A 24,191-nucleotide genomic window follows, 5' to 3' on the forward strand; every position below is an offset into this window, starting at 1 on the left:
TGAGTCCCAGGAAGCCATGACAGCATGACAGTGAGTGCCAGCGTGCACAACCAGGACACTGAAACTGAAGCAACAAATTGGAATTCAGCCATTATTCATTTTATTATTTGTGCTTTTGCTACTATGACAAATCAAAACGTCTTCCATGCAAAGAAAGATATATCGGAGGATGAAACATGTACCAGGTAATTAGGACAAAATGCATCTTTTCCTTTTAAAATGTATCAAACATTGCACTTTCAGAAGCTTTGAAAGAGACTTAAGATACGTGCAGGAGTCAAAATGTTCTGTCTGGATACATTAAATGAATTATGGTAAAAAAGTTTTTCAACAAAAACCAAGCGGTAAATAAGTCTTTCTTTCCACTGCCATTTAGATTGATTGCACATTTGAGAGGACCTCCTGTCTGAAGAGTGATATGGTTACATGTGAAACCAGAAGCACAGAGCAGACCAATTTCCATAACTATAAGAAATAATGCGTGTATCCGCCCCTTGATTCGGATCCCCTCCAAAATTGTGTGTGTCCTTCCTTGGCCCACAGTACATCCTTCCAACAACTTTCATGAAAATCGGGCCAGTAATCTTTTTCTAAACCTGCTGACAAACAAACCAACAAACGATCGTAACTTCCTTGGTGGCGGTAACAACCACCTTTTCCTCAGAATTGTGAAAGATCAGTTAATTCGTCATCCGATCAGCATTTTGTGCAGAAAAAGGAGGCAAGAAGGAGCAACTTGTTTCCACAGCGGAAGCTCTTTTTCTACAGAAGACGAAGAGTTGCCCTCGGGCATCAGCTAAGTGGAAGCCAGTCAGCATCTCAGTGGGAGTCCTTTGACGTCTCTAGCGGATTCTGGAGACAAGCGGAGAGGAAATACTATCACATCAGGTCACTTTAGGATTGAGAAACCCACATTTGGGCCCAAGAGTGTGTCTGGAGAACAGACACTCTCTTCATGTCCATCACCTAAATGGGCTCTGTGACTAATATTTGACTAATGGTGGCTAAAGAGATACACAGATTAGTCCTGGTCGACTAGCGGTGAGTCAGTAGGAGGCCAGACAGAGCGTGAGCCTAACAGCCGTGATGACCTTCGGATCCCGGCCTACAATGTCCCCCTTTCTCCTCACTCAGAGGGGACTCTTGTTCGAGGGGCAGTTCCCGCCCGTGCCCTGCAGTTACCGTCCAGGAAATGTGAAAAGAATTTCGTGACACTGTTGTGGCTGCCGTGTCACTTTCCGGTCATCCGGTATTCGCAGTGTCATAGTTAGAATAGTTCAATTTATGACGGACAGCCGTCACCGTCTGTGAAAATGTTGTGTCACTGTCTCAGCTTGTGTGTTTTATGCTGCTATTGTCCTCCATTTGTATGCCCACACAAACATCTTTCACATTAACATACATGTAATCTCAGACACACACACACACACACACACACACACACACACACACACACACACACACACACACACACACACACACACACACACCAGTGTTCATTTAAATACCACATATTCCAAACAGACAGTCCTGAATGCACCACAGACAGAGAGCAGAAGACAAATTGTTGAGAGGCAGTGAAACACAGGAAAGATGGTGACAAAGAGTGAGACGGAGCAGGTTAGGAAGATCACGAGAGCAGTTGAAGCGGTGCTGAAGTTCGATGAGGAAGGCTGTCATGTGAGGACAGTAGGCTCTACATCTCTGTGGCTGGCACCAGGACATAAGAACACCGGCTGGGTGTAAACCAATGGCACATGTAGGACAGGAGGGAGAGCGTGAATATAATGAATTTGTTCCCTGTATGTCATCCTATATCAGTCTTCCATTTTCTTCTAATACAATCTTTAGAACAACTAGAATTAATACTTAAATATGAGAAGTAGATCTAATTGGCTTTCTATGGCTATTTGCTGGCCGTATCATTTTTGGAATAACTTGTATTTATTGAGGAAAGAATGAGAATTTTTGAAACATTTTTGTTAAGCATCATCTTCATAAAGCACAACATTTAAGAGAGACGAGGAAAATGCACCTTGAATATGTCATTCCTGCCAATGTTGGGTTAAATTGAAGGTCTTAATTGAACTTAATAGTCATATGGGGTTTTAAAGAGTAATTTTATTAACATATATATGTAACGGACATACGGTACAATATCCCCACCGTCTCCTTAGAGTCTTGATCGAAAGGATTTGTTGAATTTCTGCTAACAAAGTGGATAAACAGCTCATCAGCAAGAGACTTAGAAAACCCTGAAGAGCAAACCGGGGAGCAATCAGAGGGATGGATGCACACCAGACGAGGAAGAAAATACAGTGAGTCGACAGACAAAGACAGGAGAGAAAAGTTTGAGATTGGGTTAGAGACAGCAGGAAAGCCAGAAGCCACTGAGACGGAGATATTTGGAGAGAGAGCGGGGGCAGAAAGAGGGGGGATACAGAGAGAGAGAGAGAGAGAGAGAGAGAGAGAGAGAGAGAGAGAGAGAGAGAGTGAGAGAGCGAGAGAGAGAGAGAGAGAGAGGGGGGGGGGGGGGGTAATCAAGGAGAATCAGGACGTTTCCTCTGTAATACCCACAGGCCTCAACTGAGCCCCAGCTCCACAATCCTCCCTGATTGGAGGGAAGGGTTTGTTTGAAGAGGAGGTCAAGACCATCAGTACCTTGTTAAGGAAAAGTTGTGTCCAGAGGAATGAAGAAGGCTGACTCCTTCCTGAGGAATTCATAGGGGGATAGTGCGTGATGTGTGTGTGTGTGTGTGTGTGTGTGTGTGTGTTGATATAGTCACCAAAAAGGAGCGGCGGAGAAGAAGAGGAGGAATCAGATTGTGATTTAAGGAGGACCCCATCAACCCCCTCCTCACATAGTTTCTAAAGCCAGGATAGCAGCGCTGGCATTCGCTGCAATAATGCATGACAGATGTACATCAACCGTGCTAGCTCTCTGTATCTCTCTGTCTCCGTCTCTCTTCCCTTCTTCTTCTACCTCTTCCCATCTGGAGCCAATGTGTGTTGTTGGTGATGGGCATCACACATCAAGGCATAAAGCGCTATAAAACTGAGAGAAAGAGAGGATTACAGTCTCGTCTGAGGAATCCTCTCGTTCTGGTGGTTGAATAGAGACTCTACAGGCAGTGGATGTTTATTACTGTGGGCACGGGGTTGATGTGGCTTTCCTCTTTTTGTTATTTACTTATATTTATCATGCACATTCACAAGCATGGCCACCTGTATTTGGCACAGGCAAAAAAATGAAGTTCATCATTTACATGAGATTGTTGCATAAAGTAGAAAGCTAATGGACTGATGGAGCTACATGAATAACATCTTTACTGTATATTATTGTTTCTCTGCGTCTTGATGTTGTTGTATTGTCACATTTTAAATGATGTAATTCTAAATATTTGTATGTAGTTAGAGCTCTATTCGTTTAACAGAAAGAAAGTTACATTTCTTTATGCATTATATGATAAAAGGCCTCATATTCAATATTTTGTTAAATATAAAAAGTATATTCTTCGAAGTAAGTAAGCACGCTAAGTAGGTCTATCTATAAAATCTGTCTGCACTAGTGTCAAACAATTGGAAGCGATATTCAGTCTTGGTGATAACATTACATGCAATATATTATGTATCCTCTTGTTCCTATTTGTTTCACTCATATTAAGTGAATTATTCAAGATTATTCTTGACTTTGTTTTCATTTTTTCAGCATTAAAACATTTTTTTTTTTGCATTCTTTGTTAGAATATGAAATGTATTTATTTGTTTCAGTCTGTTCCTGGTGAAAAAAATAAAATCTCGAGTCTAAGCTGAACATTTATTTCAAACTTTGGACATTATACAACTCTTTTCAAAAGGCTGTGGCGCACGCGTCGTCATTAGTAGAAACTTAACTTCATTATGTAAAATCGACGGAGTAATATATGTTTTCCACATTTGCTTTGCTTCTGTTTCCAAACAGCAGAGGGCAGCACATCACAGTGCATGATGTCATTTACCCTCATCACACTAACACAATGTCTTTCTCTTCGACGTGGATGAGTTGTCCGATGCAGTGAAGGAAAATCTGACGCCAAGAATCATCTCAGCTATGGTTCTCCCTCCTTACTACTCTAGTGAGAGACATAAGGGAATAAAGAAATGTATCTTAGAGCTGAGGAAGGAGAAAGCGCAGAGGTCGATGTCCGGGAGAAGTGAAGAGAAGAGTGATCGCTCTGACATAACAGAAATGTGGCCAGCTTTGTGCTGTGTCACCGTGCTGTGGTACTTTGTTTTAATACTTCCTGGTAGCAGTAAAATAACGTTGGCACAATGCCTGTGCAAGAGGTATGCACATATTTTCTCTTACATCTGCAGAAAACAAAAACAATCCAGCCTAATAGAATGATGTCAATTATGTAATATAGAATCTGAATACTTCCACTGCATTTATTTAAAAATGTACTCTTCACTACAATGTACATACACACTATGTCAATAAGTAGAACAGTAAAATGTAAAAATAGTCCAGTACCAACATATTAAAGCCCCTGAAAAGTATTCTCTATGTATTTCCCTCTAACATCAAAGGTTCAATGTGTAAAATATGCCAGAATGAATCTTTAAAATAATTAACAAACATTATGAACAGGATATGAAGAGGTAACAGTGTTGTCGTTATGTCAAAGACGTCTATGTGTTGCAGAGATATCTACTGAAGTTAACATGCTAACTAACTAGCTACGCTCCGTCCAGAGTGTAATACCACTTGTTCCTCTAGAGGCGATAGTGAGTCACTGTAGCGCCAGTCTGCCTTCAGTACAGAGAGAAGAAGTACAGAGTCAGGCAGAATCGCTTGTAAATATTACAGCCATGTTCCGTGTATGTTTGTTTATTGGATTACATTCAAAGTGGCAGAAACGAGGTAAACCACCCGGCGAACCGACGTAGCTTCAGTTAGCAGTTAGCTGGAGTTCAGCCACAGCACCGGGGAGCTGCAGACTCCCTGTTGCTGCCGTCACACAGGTCCAGCAGCTCGCTGTGACTGCCGGCGCTGAGGCTTGTTCTGGCTGAGCTCAAGTCTCTTCGGCCGCCTGACTGGGGCTCCGTCTGACGGAGGCGGCTGCTGAGTGTCGTCTCTGCCGACCTCTCTCCTCTCCCCGACGGGCTGCTCTCCTGGCTGCGCCGCCACCGGGAAGACGAGACGAATATGCGGGTCGTTTTCAGCCGCGGTTAACATTAGTGCCTCAGTAAACACAGATCAGCTCCACCTGAAGATTATAAATCAGATGTTTTTTCAGCAATTTGGTCGAATTTTGGTGTTCTTACCCACTGACTGACTGATTACACAGGAGTAAATGCTATACACAATATAAAGAATTAATTAGAATACAATAAATATGCCAAACTACTACAACTGAAATATAAACATTAGAGATTGTATGGATCCAGGTTAGAGGTGAAACACTGCCTTCTATTTCTTTAGAACATCAAAACATCAATCAAATTAATGTTCAGGCAAAAAAAATGTAATCGGTGCGGTTTTCGTCTAGTTTAAGCAAACAAAATCACAATAGCAAAGAAAATAAATACACACGTGCAGGGACCTTCCTATACATGTGCTTACCACACCTTTACTTGTCACAGAATGACTCAGCAGATGTTTTGCTTTCATGTTTATTGGCAACAGAAGCATTTACTGTAAATGAGCGTCCATTGTTCATTATCTGAGACATTCATATGTTTACCGCGCCAGGCATCTTAGTTCATGGTGTCACACTGGTTTATCTTTCTGCAGCCATCAAACTATGCAGATGATTCTAGTGAAGGCGTTCTCTATCATAATATGATTCATGCTGTCCTGGCATCAACTCTCCGAGTCATTTTTGGTTTCATGTTCTTGGGTTTGGTGGGTGTGGTGTGACAAGTGTGGATACTTAAATTGCCTGAAGAACACAATACTTCCTAAATGTTGATACCTTTTGATATATGCTGCTGTGTGAGGACACAAACCCTCCTAAACTGAAACTGCCAGAAGGCAAATGACCTATTTACAGAACGTTCATATGAGAATTTAAAGAAAGTTTGGACGTCCTGAATATTAATTATACATGTTAACCTAAAGTTCCTCATAAGCATTTTTTTTAAATGGCTTTATGTGTGGTGTGAAGAGGATGTAAAAAATAATGAACTTGTCTTCCTTCACAGCTGCTGAAGTAAGGTCTGCATTTGTTTTGAAGAGCCGCTTGTGATTGTTCTTTCATGAAGTATTGTGGCGAAGGGGAGTTCCTTAGTAACTGTTGCAAGTCATTCGCATGTTCAGAGCCAGAGCTGTGTTTGTTTTAAAAAATTATGTCAAACACGTTGGACCATCTGTCAAGGGTGTGTCTTGTCACTTCTCCTGTTGTTTGAGATATCCATGGACAGGATATTAAGCTGTATCTGAAGTCTGGCAGGGTTTGATGTGGACAGGATGAGCTCTTTACTGTCCATGTCTAAGATTGTAGTCGCAAAAAGATACCAGTTGTGGAGGGGAGGGTGGGGGGGGGGTTTATGTGTGTTTTAGGGACATAATGATCATGCAAGGGAGCACAATGAAGATATGCCCGTAAGCTTTTCTTTCTTCTTTAAATTCACGCTTTTCTTAAGGGAGTTCTGTCTGTATGTTGACTGTGAGGCTGTTAAACACACTCATTCACTAAATCAATAAAGTCAACAGTGACAGGGGATTATTGATTTACATTTTGCAATAGACCATGGAGATGAACAATTTATCTTGCCGTCTGATCCTGTGAAAACTATGTATCGACGAAACACCTTCTTTTCATGCACTAAGAGCGTTTTCAGCTTTGTGGCTCTGCGTATTTCCCCTGATAATCCAACTGGTCTTAAAATAGTTTATTTATCGTAAGAAGTAGGAGAATTTTCTCGACCCATAAAAGGGACATAATCCTTCAAAATCTCTATATTTGGAGATACATGGTTTTCATTGGAAAGCAATTACGAGTATGAAAAGTTATTTTTAACCATGGAAATAGCAATTTGACAAAATTACCAAAGGTCGACTAGTCTTTCCGTGCTTTCAACTGCATCTCATGGTCTTCATTAAAGGATGGAGATTGAGGTTTTTGTTCACCCTCAAGTTGTAAGCCAACGTGGTCTAGAAGTCCAAGCCGCCGACTGCATGACTAAGCAAACCCCATCCACTGATGAAGACCAGAAATAAAATGTCGACGCCATTTTGGATGAAAAACAAATCAACAATGGCGCCTAAAGCGAACAACAATACAACTCCGACTTCTTCAAAGTATTGTGACTCTCTGGAGTCCTCTGCAAAGGCAAGATTCAGAGAAAAAGTCCAAATTTGCGGCCGTGACCCGTACACGCTAAAGCCGTCGGATTATATTGAGGATTTAGATTCATTACCGCCGATTGAATATCCGGATATTGTGAAGTACCTTGTGCTACAAACGTCGTGGGCAACCAACGCACAAATGAAGGCATACAAGAGCTTAGATGCTTATAATGTCTTTGTTTCTGGCTGGGTTGGTAGTCTTCTTACCAAACCAGTGAAAGATGACAGGGTGCTCGTCCATGCCCGTGTAAATCACTCGCAAAGAGCTCGAGATACACCGCTCAAGCCGTGGTTTGTGAGTGAGAAGAGCGGCGATGTTATCCTCGCACACTGTGATTGTATGGCTGGAGTAAGCGAAGCATGTTCTCACATTGGTGCTTTGCTTTTCACAAGTGAAGTAGTCTCAAGAATAAGCCAAACAAAAACATGCACAGAAGAAAAGAGCAAACGGCATCACATGTAAAGAAAGTGCCTTATTTACCAGTCAGCGATATGGAGAAGTGAGGTCTTACAGTGTTCGGGTATATCATAAGCACAAATGTTTAACGTAAACATTGAAAACATAGCTTTAGCACGAGCTCTTACCAGATATAAAGTGGACGCCACACACACGGGTGAATTGTGCTTTGTCTTCTGTTAAATCCTCACGAGTTATGTTGCTAAACCAGCGTACGGCGTTCGGTAGACAGCAATTCATCCCTCTTTTGTGGATCGTTGTTTTTGATGATTTTAGGAAATCTAAAGAACCGTTTCTCTGGGTCACGAGTAGCGTTATGACCACAAGTATACACTGCGCACAAGGTTGGCATTTTCTTTCAATCTTAGACGTTTAAATACAAAGAAAATTACGAAGCGTTGCAGCAACTCACACATGAACGGGCGCAGACTTGGTTGTATATACATCCAACATGGTTGACTTACGGGTTTGGTAAATAAGCGTGACGTCACATGTACACGATCTATTGGGTATGTCTAGGAATTTGGACATTGGAAGGCTTTCTTGGTGCTTTAAGGATATTTCTCCACCATTGAAAGTCAGACAAAGCCTGATGTTATGTTAGGATAGAAACTTTGTGGAAAATTGTCTTTGGCATCACCACAATTAACATGACTTATAAATAAGACAAAAGTAAAAAACAGTTTGAGAGCTTGGAATTCAATCATATGCAATCAAATACATACATTTATATTGTGTTATCTAGGATATAGTTGTATCAGCTAGACAAACATGCAGATAGATAAACAGATAGATTGATTGATAGATCAAGTTTATTCATAAGATATTGTTTTGTGTTTACTTTGAATCATTAATAAAACTTAGTATGAACTAAGCTGTGGATTTCCTCTGTGGGATTGTGTGTGCGTGTGTGGATAGTTAAACGGATGTTTCTTGATATGATCCTGCTGTAGTGTATTGTACCACTTAATATTTTCTATATCATCCCTGCTGTGGCCGATGTTCCGTTTCATTTTGAGGAACACTGCTGCCGACTTGTTGCCCTGTATGTCTTTGAACATGCGTAGTGCACGCGCACACAGTGTTTGCAGTGTACTCGAGAGTTGCAGAGTCATGTTGATGCATAAATTCCTCCCCACCGGCACCGCCGCAGCCTTTTGGAAGCCTGCCCGCCGCGACGCAGAGCAGCAGCGACACTCGCGGCTCCGCACATTCACACTTTTAATGTGAAGAGTGGCAGATCTGCTGGTTTCCGGACAGGACAAAAGAAAGCGTCCACCAGTGAGACCTGTGTTGTTCTCTTGTGATATACAGTGTAACGGCGGCTAAAGTGTTGCTTTAGGTAAGTGAGTCTATTTTAAAAGTCAGTTTCTTGTGCTTAGTGGACGCGCCCTTTGGAAAATCACTGTAATATCCAAACATTGTTGTCGCGTGTGTGTGTGTGTGTGTGCGTGTCTTTCAGCAGCGCTCGTGACATTTGTTTTGCTATTTCTCCCAGTAACAGCAGGGTTTCTGTTCAGCATAGCCTACTACGCTAATATATCCGGTAGTTTATACTTTTGTTGTCGACCATTCAGTTTGTTTCCTCAGCAGTGCGCAGACTCGTAAAGGGGAATTGAAACTTTTGTCATTCATATAACGAGTCAAATGTTTCTCCTCGTAAAAAACAATATGCTTTAAAGAGCTGAAACGTGTGGATTTATCCAACCACATACAATGGATACTGACATGAATGAAATAATTGAACTATTTTTATTTTTATATAATTATATTGATTAATCTTCAAATTATTTATTTGATTAATTCCTCGTTTAGTTTTTAAAACATCAAAAAAAATAGGGAAAATGTATATAAAAATCTTTACATTTCTTGTTTATCTGACCAGCAATCCAAAACCCCAAAGAGATTCAGTTTACTATCATTTTAAGACCATTTTAAGAAATTCACTGGTTCTTGATTCTTCTGTGACTTTTAAGTTAATATCTTTGGACTATATGTTTGACATTTTATAGACTACTAATTATTTATAAATCAATGAATTGATCAATAGAATAAAAATATAAATAAGTGGCAGATCAACAATGAAAATAATAATTTGTGGCAGCACACACACACACACACTGCAATGAGAATATTATAACTTTTTTGTTGCATTGTTTGTGTCATCAACATATCTGTTCAGCGTGTTCCTACACTTAACGGCTGCGCACATTTATTTAGTTTTCTTTACCACAGATAATAAAAGCATTTTCTTTCTCCATTGACTGTATATTTAGTGTTTCTGATATGTTGAGTTTGTGGTCAGGAGGCAGCATTGGGCCCTTTTTTTTTTAATTCTTACAGTATAGCTGAAGTTTCTAACCATCAAATGTATTCAGATGAGGCTTTTTAATACATTAATTACCTAAATACAAACGGCTTTATCATTTAATATTCCTCAAACATGAAGAAAATTTCAGAGCAAAAGAAACCATCAGTGAAGTCATCAGAAACCTTTGATCCCGGTCGGGCAACTGAGAGATGATAAGGCAGAAGAGCTTGTGTCACTGCTGTTACGAAACCTTGCGGAAGACGTGTGATCATTACAGCTCAGCAGTTTTAGACAACATATTGTCAAAGGTTAAGCGAGAGTGTCTTCACTCCTTAGTCAAAATCCTGTATACTGTACGTTCGGTTCAAAGCTGGCTGCGTAGGCTGACGTGTTAACAAACTACTGTGCTCTCCTCTCTGTAAATGGTTAACTCTCCCTCTCTCTGCCTCTTCCTATAAAATCTGTGCTCAGCCAGGCCTGTGATTTAATGAAAAACAAATAAGTCTTGTAAATGTGTTTTTTATTTTTAGTGTCTCAAAAGTGCACATTTAATCTGATGAATACCACATATCTGCTTTCTGAAACCATTCAACAGCTGAATCAAAGATGCATTTTCATCAATGAAGCCCTTGTTATCTGCACGGGCTTCTTCGCACTTCCAAACAGCCGTTCGCGAAACAAATTTGACGAAACCAAACGGTTCCTCCACCTGCGGTGCCAACAGTCAGGACCTTGATCACACGAGCATTGATAGTTAAAATCAATAAACTGGTCAGAACTTGTCACGGTGTTCCTGCAGGCATGAGCAAAGCTTTATATAGTAGCCTGGCTCTGTGCACTGTGTTTACTCAGTAATTCTATTAACCCCCTTAAAGCCTGATCAGGAGAGTAGGACAGGCTGATATATCCAAGCACAATGGCCCTTTATAGAAAACTGAGCTCTACTGTATTAGTGACTCTTTTAACTCCCTTTTTAAATCTACCTTCTGTCGTTTCACTACAGCCATGTCTCCCCTCTCCCACTTTGTTTTTCTTCCCCTTGCTCGCTGTACAGTATGTTGCCCTCTGCATCTCTCTCTCTCTCTCCCTCCTTTTCCGTCTCACGCTTTTGGTCATATGACCGGCAAACAGGCCGACTGACTGTAGGGTGAGAGGTAAGGGTACATTGATTGTGCAACTCTGCAAAGCTGCACTAACTCACACCACACCAGCGGTAACCTCCTTGTGCTTTTCTCAGTAAAACTCAGTATCTGACAGATGCTGGTGAACACCCAGCACTTTTCTGTGGCTCTAAAAGGGGGTCGGAGTAGTTGTGTCACTAGTGGGTTCAGGGTTTGTCTGTTTCATGCTGGTGTTGTTGATTACATGGGTTTCTAATGGACTCTAACAGGCAGCGTAGCAGAAGTCTTTTGTTGCTCTCCAACTGAAGAGCTGATTTGTTCTGCTCGAGCCGTAGCAGCGAGTCGCACTCTGGAATGCAGATATTTCATGTTCAGTATATGCTCTCGGTTTGCTTGTGAAGAGACGCTGTAAGACGCTAATTATAATGTTATTATTATTATGTTATTAGTTTGTATAGAATAACCTTTGTACCATGACCATTAGTATTTCTGCTGAAAGTGCAGTAAATCTTGTGTAACCTTCATGGTCACTTACGTAAAGATGACATGTTACCAACATGTGGTCTGATGCCACGTTGTCAAATGAATGTTTAACTTTGGGTGAAGAATAGTGTAGGTGCAATATTATCTTTCGACTTCCACCACCAGTGTGTTGTTTTCTTGTGTTTCCTGAGTATTTAGAAACGAGTGCCAGGACAAAGCACTGCAAGTTAAACTTTACATTGTGGAATTTGTTGGTCATTCTCAAGAATTGCAGTTAAATATCATGAAATATTCCAAACTTAGAAAGTATAAAGAAATAAATAGGTGTAAGATAATTGAGAGGTATTTGTTGACCTTGCTCATCGTACCTCGGTGTTGCCCGTTGTGTTTGTTATAAGAATGCCGATGACGTTTAATGGTGATAATGGTAACAATGATACACTTTCACATTCAGCCACTAGATGGCGCACTCCCCTTCCCATCGCGTTCACGTCACAACAACCGTATTTGCCAGTTTCGATGACCACCAGCGTTTTTCATGGACAGTGTCGGTGTAGATTCTCAGTTCGCTAACGAAAGGAATGAGTTAACAAAAGTTAGCTAACTTGGTTTATTAAATGACAATAATCTCTTAAAACTCTTAATTTGTGCTTCATTAGAGACGACGTTTATACCAATACACAGTAATGACATCGTGTCCTATACAGTCACCTGAGTGGACTGATCTGAAACTGTCTAAAACATATTCTTTATCTTTTTATCAACATTGAATGTAGAAACACAATCCTTAAGGTTTAATTCGCTGCTCTAGTACGTCAGAGGCCCATATAATTGTTATTAGTGAATTCTTTTCTTGACATTTACTAAGATCAATAGTCAAGAAGGTTCCAGTCAGAGGACACCAGCTCGCTCTGACATGTAGGCGCGGTTTTATTTTTTATTTCTTTGCTTCAGAATGTAAGTAGCAACATGGAAGTAAATGTGATTTGTAGGGAAAACATTGGAGCGGTTGGTCAGCGACAGCTTCTGGTGTCTGGTAGGAATTCATTCATTACCTTGTGTAGCTTTAAATAGTGTGAGAGTGTGTGTGTGTGTGTTCTGGATATGGTTGTATGTGGCTGCTGTCTGCAGTGACTCCTCTGTGACTCACACGTCTCTTTAGCCGACATCTTTGAAGAAGTGAGGAAGGAAAAGAGAGTTTTAACTGGTCCTGATTGACACGTGATCAAGCTTATTTTTGAAGGGCTGAACCAGCTCTATAAGGTCCTGAGATCTATGTTGAACTAAAAATGTATATATTTTCATTATTGACTCATTTTTTGATTAACCGATTAACTGTTTGAGCTCTAAAATATTGTAAATTGGCCCTCGAGCATCATACACTGCGCACAAGGTTGGCATTTTCTTTCAATCTTAGACGTTTAAATACAAAGAAAATTACAAAGCGTAGCAGCAACTCACACGTGAACGGGCGCAGTCTTGGTTGTGTATATCATCCAACATGGTTGACTTACAGGTTGGGAAATAAGCGTGACGTTACATGCACACGATCTATACCTTACATTTTATATTTAGAAATGACATAACATAAAAAATGGTGTGTTAATTCCAGATTAAGCATTTACGGATTGTATTTTCTAATATAAACCAAACTGAAAACAGGGAGACCGTTTCTTGCGGCACACAGCTGTTGTGTAAAACTGCATATTTCTTATCTGTTTTAGCTGCAAGGAAGTGAAACCTTGGAGTGTGTGACGCCCACACCCACACATGCATACACGAGGGTAAAGCGTCATGTTCACATGAGATTTTTATTCCATTGTCGTCGTCTCAAACCACTAAAAGTCTCTCATTGCTCTTAACTTAATCTTTTTTTTTTCTTTGTTGCTTTTTCTGCAGGATAAACATCACAACAGACGGGATTAAAGAAATCCCTGCCAGGATACATCCGATTTGTGCAGTTACACACACTTTTTGCCAACCACTTCCCCTTTTTCTCCCGTGGAACGCTAAATTGCAGAGCGCTTCCTGAAATATCCGAATGATTCACTTTTAAAGCCCTGAAACCTGTCAAATCTGAACCTATAGCGATTTAATGATCATGGTTTGACTTGTGCTTTGGGATCTGTGTGATCTTGATTCAAAGGCTCAGTCAGTCATGTTGGAGCCTGGATCTGTGGATGAGGGAGTATTATGTGGTTCTCTATCAGTCTGCGAGCTTGTTTACCCGCCGTATTTGTGCAGAGAAACATTTGAGCTGAATGTATTTTATGTGGCAACTGGCTTTTTCACTGGACTACTTGATCTGCCCGCTGGCTGTGGCCGGGGCCACCAATGGATGGTACCATTACGCTGTTCACATCCCTAATTTCTTGGGACGTGTCAACTTACTGAATAGACTTGTGTTAAATTTGAGGCCAAATGGAGGAACTAAGGGCATCTACTCACCGGCGCCTTTGGAATAACCAAAGGAATTTCCTCTGTTGAAAGTCTGACCCCGATGGGATAAGAGCTTAAAACGCTGAACTGTACAAGACTGTAAGACTGAGCAACCCCAAAAACGATCTGGAATACCGCTCTCACAGAATGCATTGCCCCACGAGGAAGAAACGTCCCACGCGCGACTCCGATTTCTCGGCCATCGCCGTTCCCTCGATGCACGGGTCCGGGTATCTCGACTACACGGTGGAGACCCACGCGTCCAGATCCCTCGAGGCCATGGAGGAATTCAGACGGCACGAGATGTTGTGTGACCTCGTGCTTCATGTCACATACAAGGAAAAAACGGTGGACTTCAAGGTGAGACGCCCTCGAAATGAAATGTGCTTTGTGCCATTTTGTGGGATGTTTTGTTTCACAGTTTCTGTAGAAACTTCAAATTTATGAATAAGGGCGGAGACGATGTGCTGCTGGGTCTTTTGTGGTGATCACATCCAGGTGCTCTTTGGATCCTTCGGGTGTACTTATTCATCTTGTGAAGGCCCGTTGAATGGCTGGAATGTGGTCTGTTTATGAATGTGACTATTTTACATGGCAATTATGTATTTAAAAAGAAATATTCACATCAAAATGCATAATTGCCATGTAAAGTAAAGGCATTTAAATGTTGCACTAACCCTACAGGGTGCCTTTATTCTGAAGGAGACTTGTACTTTTACCTGTTTATGAGACCACATTCCACCCCTGCAATGAGCCCATCACAAGATATTATAAATAAGGGTGTTGCAATATACCTGTATTGGCCATAACCATGACATTTAAAAATGTAAATATTGATGTCATGTTAGTAAGACACTTATGATGATGTTGTGTCAATAATCCACCGCCTCTTAAATCTCACGCTCCAGTAGTGTAATTGTGTTTGCTCTCTCTCCACCCCCCCCCCCCCCCCCCCCCTACACTCATATTTAAATGTAATTAATTTGCAATAGAAGACACAAAATCCACAATTAGCAAAGATGAATTTTACTGATTTTTTTTATTCTTTAGATATTGCGATTACATTTAGCAGACGCTCGTATCAAGAGTGACTTACTTTAAGTACTAGCACAGTACAGAGCTCTGACGCCGACTAAATGTAGTCTGAATAATAGTTATAGCAATAAATAATATTAAAAGTAGGTAACTCTTTAGGTTACGGCCCGCAGCATTATTCCTCACAATTTACTGTGTAATTAGTTTTTTAATTTTTTATAGTGAATGTTTCTGTAGAATCAAATGTATGTATTTTCCCAGGTGCACAAGGTGGTGCTGGCCTCCTGTAGCCCCTACTTCAGAGCCATGTTCACCAGCAGCTTCAAAGAGTGTCGCGCCTCAGAGGTCACTCTGCGCGATGTTTGCCCCCAGGTGGTGGGAAGACTTATTGACTTTGCCTACACCTCCCACATCACAGTGGGAGAGAAGTGTGTGTTGCACATTCTTCTGGCCGCTATGAGGTAAACAAAAACAACCGCACACAGACAGATAAATGCATCACAAAGAACATAATTGAATTATACTTTTAAGTGGAGAATATACAGGACGTTGTGAATTTTTCTGTTCTTTTCTACAAAGGTATCAGATGGAGGACGTGGCCAAGGCGTGCTGCGATTTCCTCACGAAGCACCTGGAGCCTGCTAACGTCATCGGCATCGCCCGCTTTGCTGAGGAGATCTGCTGCACGGAGCTGCACCAGCGGAGTCGAGAGTACATCAATACACACTTCAGTGAGGTGAGAAGCATGTACAGAAAGCGCAAACGCAGCTGCTTCTTTTGAAATTTAGTCGAGTCGGGTTTTTATGAATGCTTTTATTTTTATTGTGCATTTGTTACTTTATGTTAAGCGAACATGTGACGTGCAGTTTATTTATGGAGCAACGTGCAGCCTCTAGTCTCGTAATACTCTATTATTCTCTTCTGCATGTTTATAGAGAAATAACATCTTTAAGCATGCGTTAAATATTACACAGAGCAGTTTCAACACTGAAGGGTCCCACTGCTCCAGTCAAAGCCACAGAGAAAGCCACTGTCTGCGTCCATCTGTGAAAATGGGGCATGACACGTACTTGTTCTTTGTTTTATCATCTATCCAAGTTGGTCTCGCCGCAGGTGATGCTTGTGGATTGTTTGGTCAGGAGAAGAAGAATTGACTGCAACTTTATGGCCCCTTAAAAACAAAATAGGTCATTTGCTACTGACACAGGATCAGTGATGATTTTTGTTACTTCCTGTTGTTACCTCCCTGCTTTTCTATCTCCTCTGACTGCTCTTTATAGTGGAGTAACTCCGTCTTAGTAACATCCTGCTCTGCTCTTAGATCCTTAACTAAGATTTCCTGGGCTTGCACTTTACTTTCGCTTTGCTGCCAGTCTGTTCTGCATCAACCTAAGCTCCTCCACCGTGGCTCTCAGTGCTCGCAGCTCAGCACTGATGTCAGACTGTGAGGCCTGGAACAAAGCCCCAGCCAGTCATAGGGTCAGCAGCAAAGCTGTAGCACTTTTTATTTAGTCTTTAGAGCTCACAGATGTGGATTGACGGGCAGCAAGTCACCAAAGAAGCTTCAGAACTTTACGCTTTATATGCATTTTTTTTGTGCATAGCTAATCGGCACATCTCATTGGTTAGTAATCTGCTTTATATCTTGCTGGTCTCATGTGTTATAATACTGTGGGAACAGTACAGATGCTGTGTTTAATGGTTACCCGAACCAAGGTCGGGTATGTTGCTGCTTCACAGCACCAGTACTTCATACTTACTTTTGCTGCCAGTTTCCCTGACACCTTTTTTTTTTTCTTTTTTTTTTTTAAATGATGGAAACTACCTTTGCAAGTGTGTGAATGCTCCATCTTATCTACACTTCCTTGCTCTAACACCTTCCTACCAGCGCACATTAATCCTTGAATATTATACTTTGCATTGGAAAATAGAATTCTGTATTAAATCGGCTTTTATCTGACGTGCTCGTGTGTTCTAGGTGACTAAAGAAGACGAGTTCTTCAGCCTCTCTCACTGCCAGCTGCTGGAGCTCATCAGTCAGGACAGTCTCAAGGTGCTCTGTGAGTCTGAGGTGTGTTGCATTAAAATAACTCCTTTCAAACTGACTGGTAGACACATAAGGAACACATTGCAATCATTGTAGGTTCTGTCTTTTGTGAAACCCTGTTTTTAACTCGTATCTTGTGTTTTCTTTTTCATTCTTTTTCTACTGTGTGCCTGCGTGTGTCCCTGCGTGTGTGACCAACGGCTCAATAATTAATTAGAGACAGAAAAGCAAGCTTAGAGTAAATGTTATTCAAATGTGTATATGAGTCATGCTTTTGTTTGTGTATTATCTTATGTGTCACAAAGCAGTCGTGTCGTGCATACATAACAACATTAACATGTCTAAATCAATCCATGACAGGTGTACAAGGCCTGCACGGACTGGGTCCGCTGGGATATGGAAGGGAGAGCTCAGTACCTGCATGCCCTCCTGAACGCGGTTCATATCTACGCCCTGCCTCCTAAGTTCCTAAAGAACCAGCTGCTGTCCTGCCCCATCCTCAGCAAGGTGAACTACAGCCTTGTTTTATGTGTTGTTGTGGAAATGAACAGATAAATTACATTTGTGCTCACAAACATTTATTTTTCAGTGTTTACTCAGCTGCGCCCCCCCTTTTTTTTTCTTCTTTTCAGGCCAATTCCTGTAAGGACTTCCTGTCTAAAATCTTCCAGGATATGACATTGAGGAAGCTGCCTCCTGCACCTAATCGTGGAACTCAACTCATCTATGTGGCCGGCGGGTACGTGTGGTTTCCTACATCTCGCTTGGTTGCACACTTATATTAAGACACTCCGAGACAACTGTTTGTGCTAAGGACTTCATTGCTCACCTCACCACATGTTAATGAATGAGCTGCGTTCACAGCATAGATGTCCACTTATAATACACAACTTGTGCGTACTTTCCTCACAACAAAGTTTGGCAGTAGCTGGTCGTGTGGACCAGAAGCTGTCTCAGTCTGCCCCCCAGTGGCTGTTAACGGTTATGTAGGCACACTCCTATTTTTGTAAGCCTTTTATTTAGTGTATAGTGTCATAATGTATGTTGGCCTATTTCAATTTGTCAGACTTTGCAAGATTAAAACTACCATGAATATGTTTTGGGGGGTTTTTTTCTTCAACTTTTTAGTCTTCGAGTGTAATCCTTTGACTACAGAACATTTTAAATGTTGCTGCTTGAGCTTTTTGGAGCTATTTGATGGTCATGTAAATAATTTATTTTATTTACATTTTGATTACAAAGAAAAGAAAGAAAGAAAATATGTAATATTTTTCTTTGTTGTAATCTAAATGTAAATAAGAAAATCATTAATTTAAGTGCATTTGTTTTTGGGCTGGTGTAAAAGCACAGATCCAAACGGGAGGTAAAAATGTGTTTTTGACTGACATGGGAAAGAAAAAAAGTTTTTGTTTCCACATGAAGCAAATTGTGCGAGTACATTTCTAACCCCAGCATGCATTCATACATGTACCAGCAAGCATATCAAGTCCTTGGCCTTTCTCTACTGTGTACTTACATGTACGTTTTTTTAAAGAATGCATCTAAAATCAAGAGAACATTTCCAGTGAACTCACCATTCTCTCGTCTCTGTTCAGATACCGGCAGCATTCACTGGCCTCCATGGAGGCTTATGATCCCCGGGGGAACGTGTGGCTAAAACTGGCTGACATGGGGTCTGCATGCAGTGGTCTGGGGGCCTGTGCGCTGTTTGGACTGCTGTACACTGTACGTTGCACTAGTGGTGTCAGACTACCAAAGAAATTGCTGATTAACACTCCAAGACACAATTATGTAAATACATTATGATATGAGAAATACAAAGCTGGGAAGCTAAATATTGTTGCCACTTCTCACCTCGTCAGTCCTGGATTAATGTTTTAAGAGATCAACATAATCTCTGTTCAGGTCGGAGGCAGGAACCTGTCTCTTCAAAACAACACGGAGTCCAGCGCCCTGTACTGCTACAACCCGATGACCAACCAGTGGAGCCAGCGAGCCTCCCTCAGCATCCCCAGGAACCGGGTTGGGGTGGGCGTGGTAGACGGCTGCATCTATGCTGTCGGAGGCTCCCAGGGCTCCACGCACCACAACACGGTGGAGAGGTGAGGCGTGTGCGAGGATTTATTTATTTAACCAGGCACTCGAGAAGTAATTTGATTTTAATGACATCTTATTTACTAGGCTGAATGTAATGAGCGAGGATTTCCTCACACTTTCTTAGATTAAGTGCATTTACCTCCCTGTAAGTATGGTTAATGGCATGAGAGAGATGAACTGAATAGCTGCTATTCAACCTAAAGAGCAGTCAAAAGGTTTACAGGTATTCCTCTAAGCCTAATTAGAACAACATCATCATGCGCTCTTTCAAAACATGTTGAGACATTTCTCAGGAATGTCGATCTGGCCAGGAATGCGTTACAACTTTGTTTTCTGCCGCCGCCGAGCAGGGAGGAGTTTTAATGCCGTTTATAAATCCATTTATATCAATTAATAACTAAATAAAAGAAGTGTGTTTTTCAAATGTAACCTCAATCCCTTGTTACATTGAAGGGTATAGATTTCTAAAAGACGCTGGTCACAAGAGAATTATTACAACTCATCAGACGCCACTTGGAAGTCTTTTCACTGCTAAATATAATGAACGCTGATAGAAACGGTTGAAAATTCAATGTGAAATGCATCAAAGGAGATTAGAGCATTTACAGTAACAATGGTTGGCAGAAATGGCTCTGCTCTTGAGGATTCTCGCCAAACGAATCGGAGCAACACGTAAGACATTCAACAGGGTGCTATCCCTCCTTGTTCAAGTGTGCCATGTTGAGATAATGTATCGTCATTTATCGTTGAAATTTGCCTTGCTGCATGTAGTAATTTCAGGGTTCAGAGCACAGGGTCAGTGTCTGCACGTTGACTCAGGAAGTGACTTGCATTTAGTGCTTTTTTTCCTCAAGGGCGCTCTGCCAATGCTGGAGAGTAGGTGATGTAATATCAGCCACGCTCCTATCAGCAGTTTACAGCTGGAAAACACCCATTGCTGAAAACTGATCTAATCATTAACCAGTGAGCACTCGTAATGCAACCTGCCTGCTTATAATTCAGTCCTTTTGTTGTTGCTATACCTCACATTATTTGCATTTACAACGTTTCTAATATTAAAGGGGTAGTACAACATTTTGGGAGATAAGCTTATTTGAGTTAGATAAGAGGATAACTGCCAAATCTAGCCGATTTTTAAATATGAAGCTTCAGCTAGGAGGTGGTTGGATAGCTTAGCATCAAGTTCAAGTTTTGTATGGATTACACAAACAAGATATGTGTTAATCAGTGAGCTTTAGGTTGGTAGGCATATTTTATTTAGCTATCCATCCAGTCTTTATGCTAAGCTAAGCTAAGCTAACCGTGTCCTGACTTTATTTAATGGACTTATTTGAGTGTGGTGTCAATCTTCTCCTCTAACAAAGTAGGACTATTTGGAAAATACTTTATTCCTTTTAAAACACATGTTAACACATGTATCTTACAGAATTTGACCTTTTTTAAACCCACTTTTTTTTTTTTCCAAACACCATAAAAACGTAACTTTAATTATTTAGAGATGTCTGTTTGAAGGGGATCATGTGGACCTCCTTGTCTCTTGTCTGCTCTCAGTGGTGTTACAACCTCTTTGGCTTCAAATAAAGCTTGCCAATAGTTGCCAAACATGGTTGCCAGCTTAACCTAATCCACTTAAAATTGACCGGCTCGGGTAGATTGAGAAGGTTGCCTCACACAGCCACTGCCCTCGGAATCATTTAAAGTTTTTGCAGCACTGATACACTAATTTGATTATTTTAATTGACTTAAATGTAATGGCATTAGGAATTGTCAACATTGACTGTATGCACTCACTGAGCAACTGCTGTTTTTGTTTTCAGGTGGGATCCAGAGTCTAATCGCTGGTCCTTCGTTTGCCCGATGTTGGTGGCTCGTCTGGGTGCTGGAGTGGCGGCGTGCGGGGGGGTTCTGTATGTGGTGGGGGGATATGACGGGCAGAACCGGTGGGACACTGCTGAGAAATACCAGCCTGACACTAACACCTGGCACCAGCTGGCACCCATGAACACTATACGCAGTGGACTGGGTGAGTGTGTCTCTACTCTCGCTTTATGAGAGCCAACCTGATTGAACAAACAAGACATTATGTATTGATTAGTGAGCTGCAGATTATTACCTTCAGGCAGAGCAAGGCTAGCTGTTTCCCTCTACCTCCAGTCATTATGCTAAGCTAAGCTAAAGTCCGCTAACTGTAGCTTCATATTTAATGGACAGATACGAGTGTGGTGTCAATCGGGAAAAATATTCACCTACATTTTTGATAATCGACTAACTGTTAGATCATTTTTCATGCAAAAATGGCAGAAAATGCTGTTTTTAAGCCTCTCAAATATGATGAGATTTCCTGCTTTTCTCTATTTTACATCATATTTAACATCTTTGGGTTTTAGACTGACAAAACCAGATATCACTTCGGAATATGAAAAACTAGAATTTACATTGTTTCTGACATTATATAGACCAAATGATTAATCGATTAATCCAGAAAATAATCTGCAGATTAATCGATAATGGAAATAATAGTAAAATGCAGCCCTAGTACCGAGAGGTATTGATATTCTCAGCTAACTCTCAGCATGTAAGCAAATGGGCAATTTTGGCAAAATGTTGAACTAAATTCCCTCTCTGGTCTTTGCAGGATTGGTGTGTGTGAACTCTCACCTGTACGCAATAGGAGGGTATGATGGGCGGAGCCAGCTGTGTTCTGTGGAGCGTTACAATATAGCCAGGAACCAATGGGAGCCCAGGGCCTCCATGCAGTACTGCCGCAGTGCACACGGAGTCACAGTCCACCAGGGATGCATCTTTGTCCTCGGTCAGTTACATCACTATTAAATAATATAAGGTTCATACATGAGTTGGGGGGGCTTTGCACAGAACGTGTACTGCAGAGCAAGAGGGACATGAAGGTTGTGATCGCACACTAATAAGGTCAACGTGCTTTACTTCATTTGGCTCATCGAGTGCTTTTTTTTTCAATGTATGTTTTTGTACTTTTTATTTTTTCTGATTTTATTCTAATTTGTCTTTATTATTAGATTTTATTTTATTACTGTTTTTTATTCTCTTTAACTTTTTTAACCTAAAGTGTGTGTGTGTGTGTGTGTGTGTGTGTGTGTGTGTGTGTTGTTCCTGGGTATTTTTAGTATAACGTGTTTGATTAAGCTTGTATTGATTTATTATTGATCGTCTGAAGTCAGGCCTGTTTTGTGTGCCATCACTAATTAGTGCAGGAACAGTTTCATGTCTCTAAACCCCATTGTACCTTCTCATTTTAGCAGACACTCACTACCACAAACTACTTGTTTTATTCTTATGACTTAAAGAAGTTTATTTAAATAATCAACCTAAACAAAAACAACTTTTAATATCTATCATGTGTCACAAGACTTGCAGCTCCGATGAGCCCAAGAAATGTCCGTTCTAGATGTTTATGCACGTAGAAGCAATAATAATACGGACTTGTTAAGAAATTCGATCATTTTGATTAATTAGTAGAGCATTAGGTCAGGAGGCTCACTGTGGCTCGATTACTAATTGTTATTTAATTAAATAGAGTAAAGCGTGGTTCAAATGTTAAGAGTAAACGGACGAGCAGCAGGCAAATGACACGTCAGATTGGGACGAAATAACAAACCGCATAAGTAAATCAATTGCCTTTAAAAATCTATATTTTCACTCCTCATATATACAGTAAATTGGAAAATAAATAAATAAAAGATGGAATAGTTTAACAGTTCCCTAATTGGTTTATTTACAGCTCCATTAAACCTGTGTGTCTGTGTATCTGTGTCTGTCCATCCAGGAGGCTTTAACCAGAACGGCTTCCTGTCCAGTGTTGAGTGTTATTGTCCAGAAAGAAATGAATGGATGTGCGTCACCGACATGCCCGTTGGACGCAGCGGCATGGGCGTCGCTGTTACCATGGAGCCGTGTCCCGGCAGCCTGCCAGAACAAGAGGAGGACGAGGACGGAATCACATGAGGATGAGAGCCACGTGAGGATGATGAGGACGAAATCTGTTTGAAGTCTCAAGTGTTGAATGCAGTTCTAAGTGGTGCTGCTTGCTTTCCAAGACAGGGTGAAGTGCATTCAATAAAAAAAAACGCATTCCAATATGAAAACTCCTCGTACATCCCCGCTCTCACGGATCTCACTTGTAATCGCCCTGTGGAGTACTGCAGGTATAGTTTGTACAGAAACGAGGAAGAGGAAGAAATGCATCTACACAAGTGACCTCACTATGAACAAGGTGCTACAGATGTAATCTCAAATAATGGTATTTAATTAACAATTGTTACCCCTCTGCTGTTTTTAATCTCTTAGTGTTACACTTTATTTGTAAATGTAAGTGAATGGCCTTCAGTGTCCTGATCTCTAATTCCTCACTCTGTGTTGCATCTCTACCTCTGTCTTTTCTTTATTTTGTGCCAAAATAGTTCCACACAAATCTACCTGTGTGTGTGTGTGTGTGTGTGTGTGTGTGTGTTGTGTTTCTGAAAATAGAGTGAATCAAATGTGTATTTCTGCACATTATGTTCATCGTTGTAATTCCCATTTTCTCGTGATGTGAGTAAAGACTAATGTGTTTTTACTGACCTCTTGTGATCTCAATTATTAGGATGCATCCACACAAGTGTGTCGCTCCAATATGTAACAGCACATGCACTACCACTAGATGGTGGGATAAGTCCAAAAACAGCTGCACGCCACGGCATAAAAATGGTGTTTCTGTTTTTTTTTGTTTTGCCATGTAAAAGCTGAACTCCCAGCTAAAAAATCTCAAAGCAATAGAATAAGGGGTTTTAATGCTGTTCACAATTTGACCAACAATGACACATCACTGAAATAGTATAAGTATGGAATTTGCA

General features: G+C 40.9%; 1 protein-coding gene across 2 annotated transcripts; it reads left to right on the forward strand.

Annotated features, from left to right (window-relative positions):
- The first annotated feature begins 8,838 nt into the window (after window positions 1-8,838).
- Window positions 8,839-23,918, forward strand: keap1a (kelch-like ECH-associated protein 1a). 2 transcript variants are annotated; one of them, XM_029461307.1, is made up of 13 exons: window positions 8,839-9,132; window positions 13,430-13,489; window positions 13,605-14,504; window positions 15,441-15,640; window positions 15,759-15,915; window positions 17,158-17,250; window positions 17,587-17,733; window positions 17,859-17,965; window positions 18,822-18,951; window positions 19,132-19,328; window positions 21,141-21,346; window positions 21,959-22,135; window positions 23,126-23,918. In XM_029461307.1, the coding sequence occupies exons 3-13, from the start codon at window positions 14,292-14,294 to the stop codon at window positions 23,302-23,304; spliced, it is 1,806 nt and encodes a 601-aa protein (XP_029317167.1). In that variant the 5' UTR covers window positions 8,839-9,132; window positions 13,430-13,489; window positions 13,605-14,291; the 3' UTR covers window positions 23,305-23,918. The 2 variants fall into 2 exon arrangements, with proteins under 2 accessions (XP_029317167.1, XP_029317166.1); XM_029461306.1 differs by lacking the exon at window positions 13,430-13,489.
- Window positions 23,919-24,191: the final 273 nt, after the last annotated feature.

Source organism: Cottoperca gobio, chromosome 22 (genome assembly GCF_900634415.1).
Source record: "Cottoperca gobio chromosome 22, fCotGob3.1, whole genome shotgun sequence".
NCBI classification, from domain to species: Eukaryota; Metazoa; Chordata; class Actinopteri; order Perciformes; family Bovichtidae; genus Cottoperca; species Cottoperca gobio.

Bases quoted from the DNA above. Each gene is read 5' to 3' on its own strand.
- keap1a (XM_029461307.1), top strand. From the start codon at position 14,292: ATGCATTGCCCCACGAGGAAGAAACGTCCCACGCGCGACTCCGATTTC. The intron at 17,251-17,586 runs GTGTGTTGCATT...AATCCATGACAG, and splicing joins AGGTGCTCTGTGAGTCTGAG to GTGTACAAGGCCTGCACGGA. The intron at 22,136-23,125 runs GTCAGTTACATC...CTGTCCATCCAG, and splicing joins GGGATGCATCTTTGTCCTCG to GAGGCTTTAACCAGAACGGC.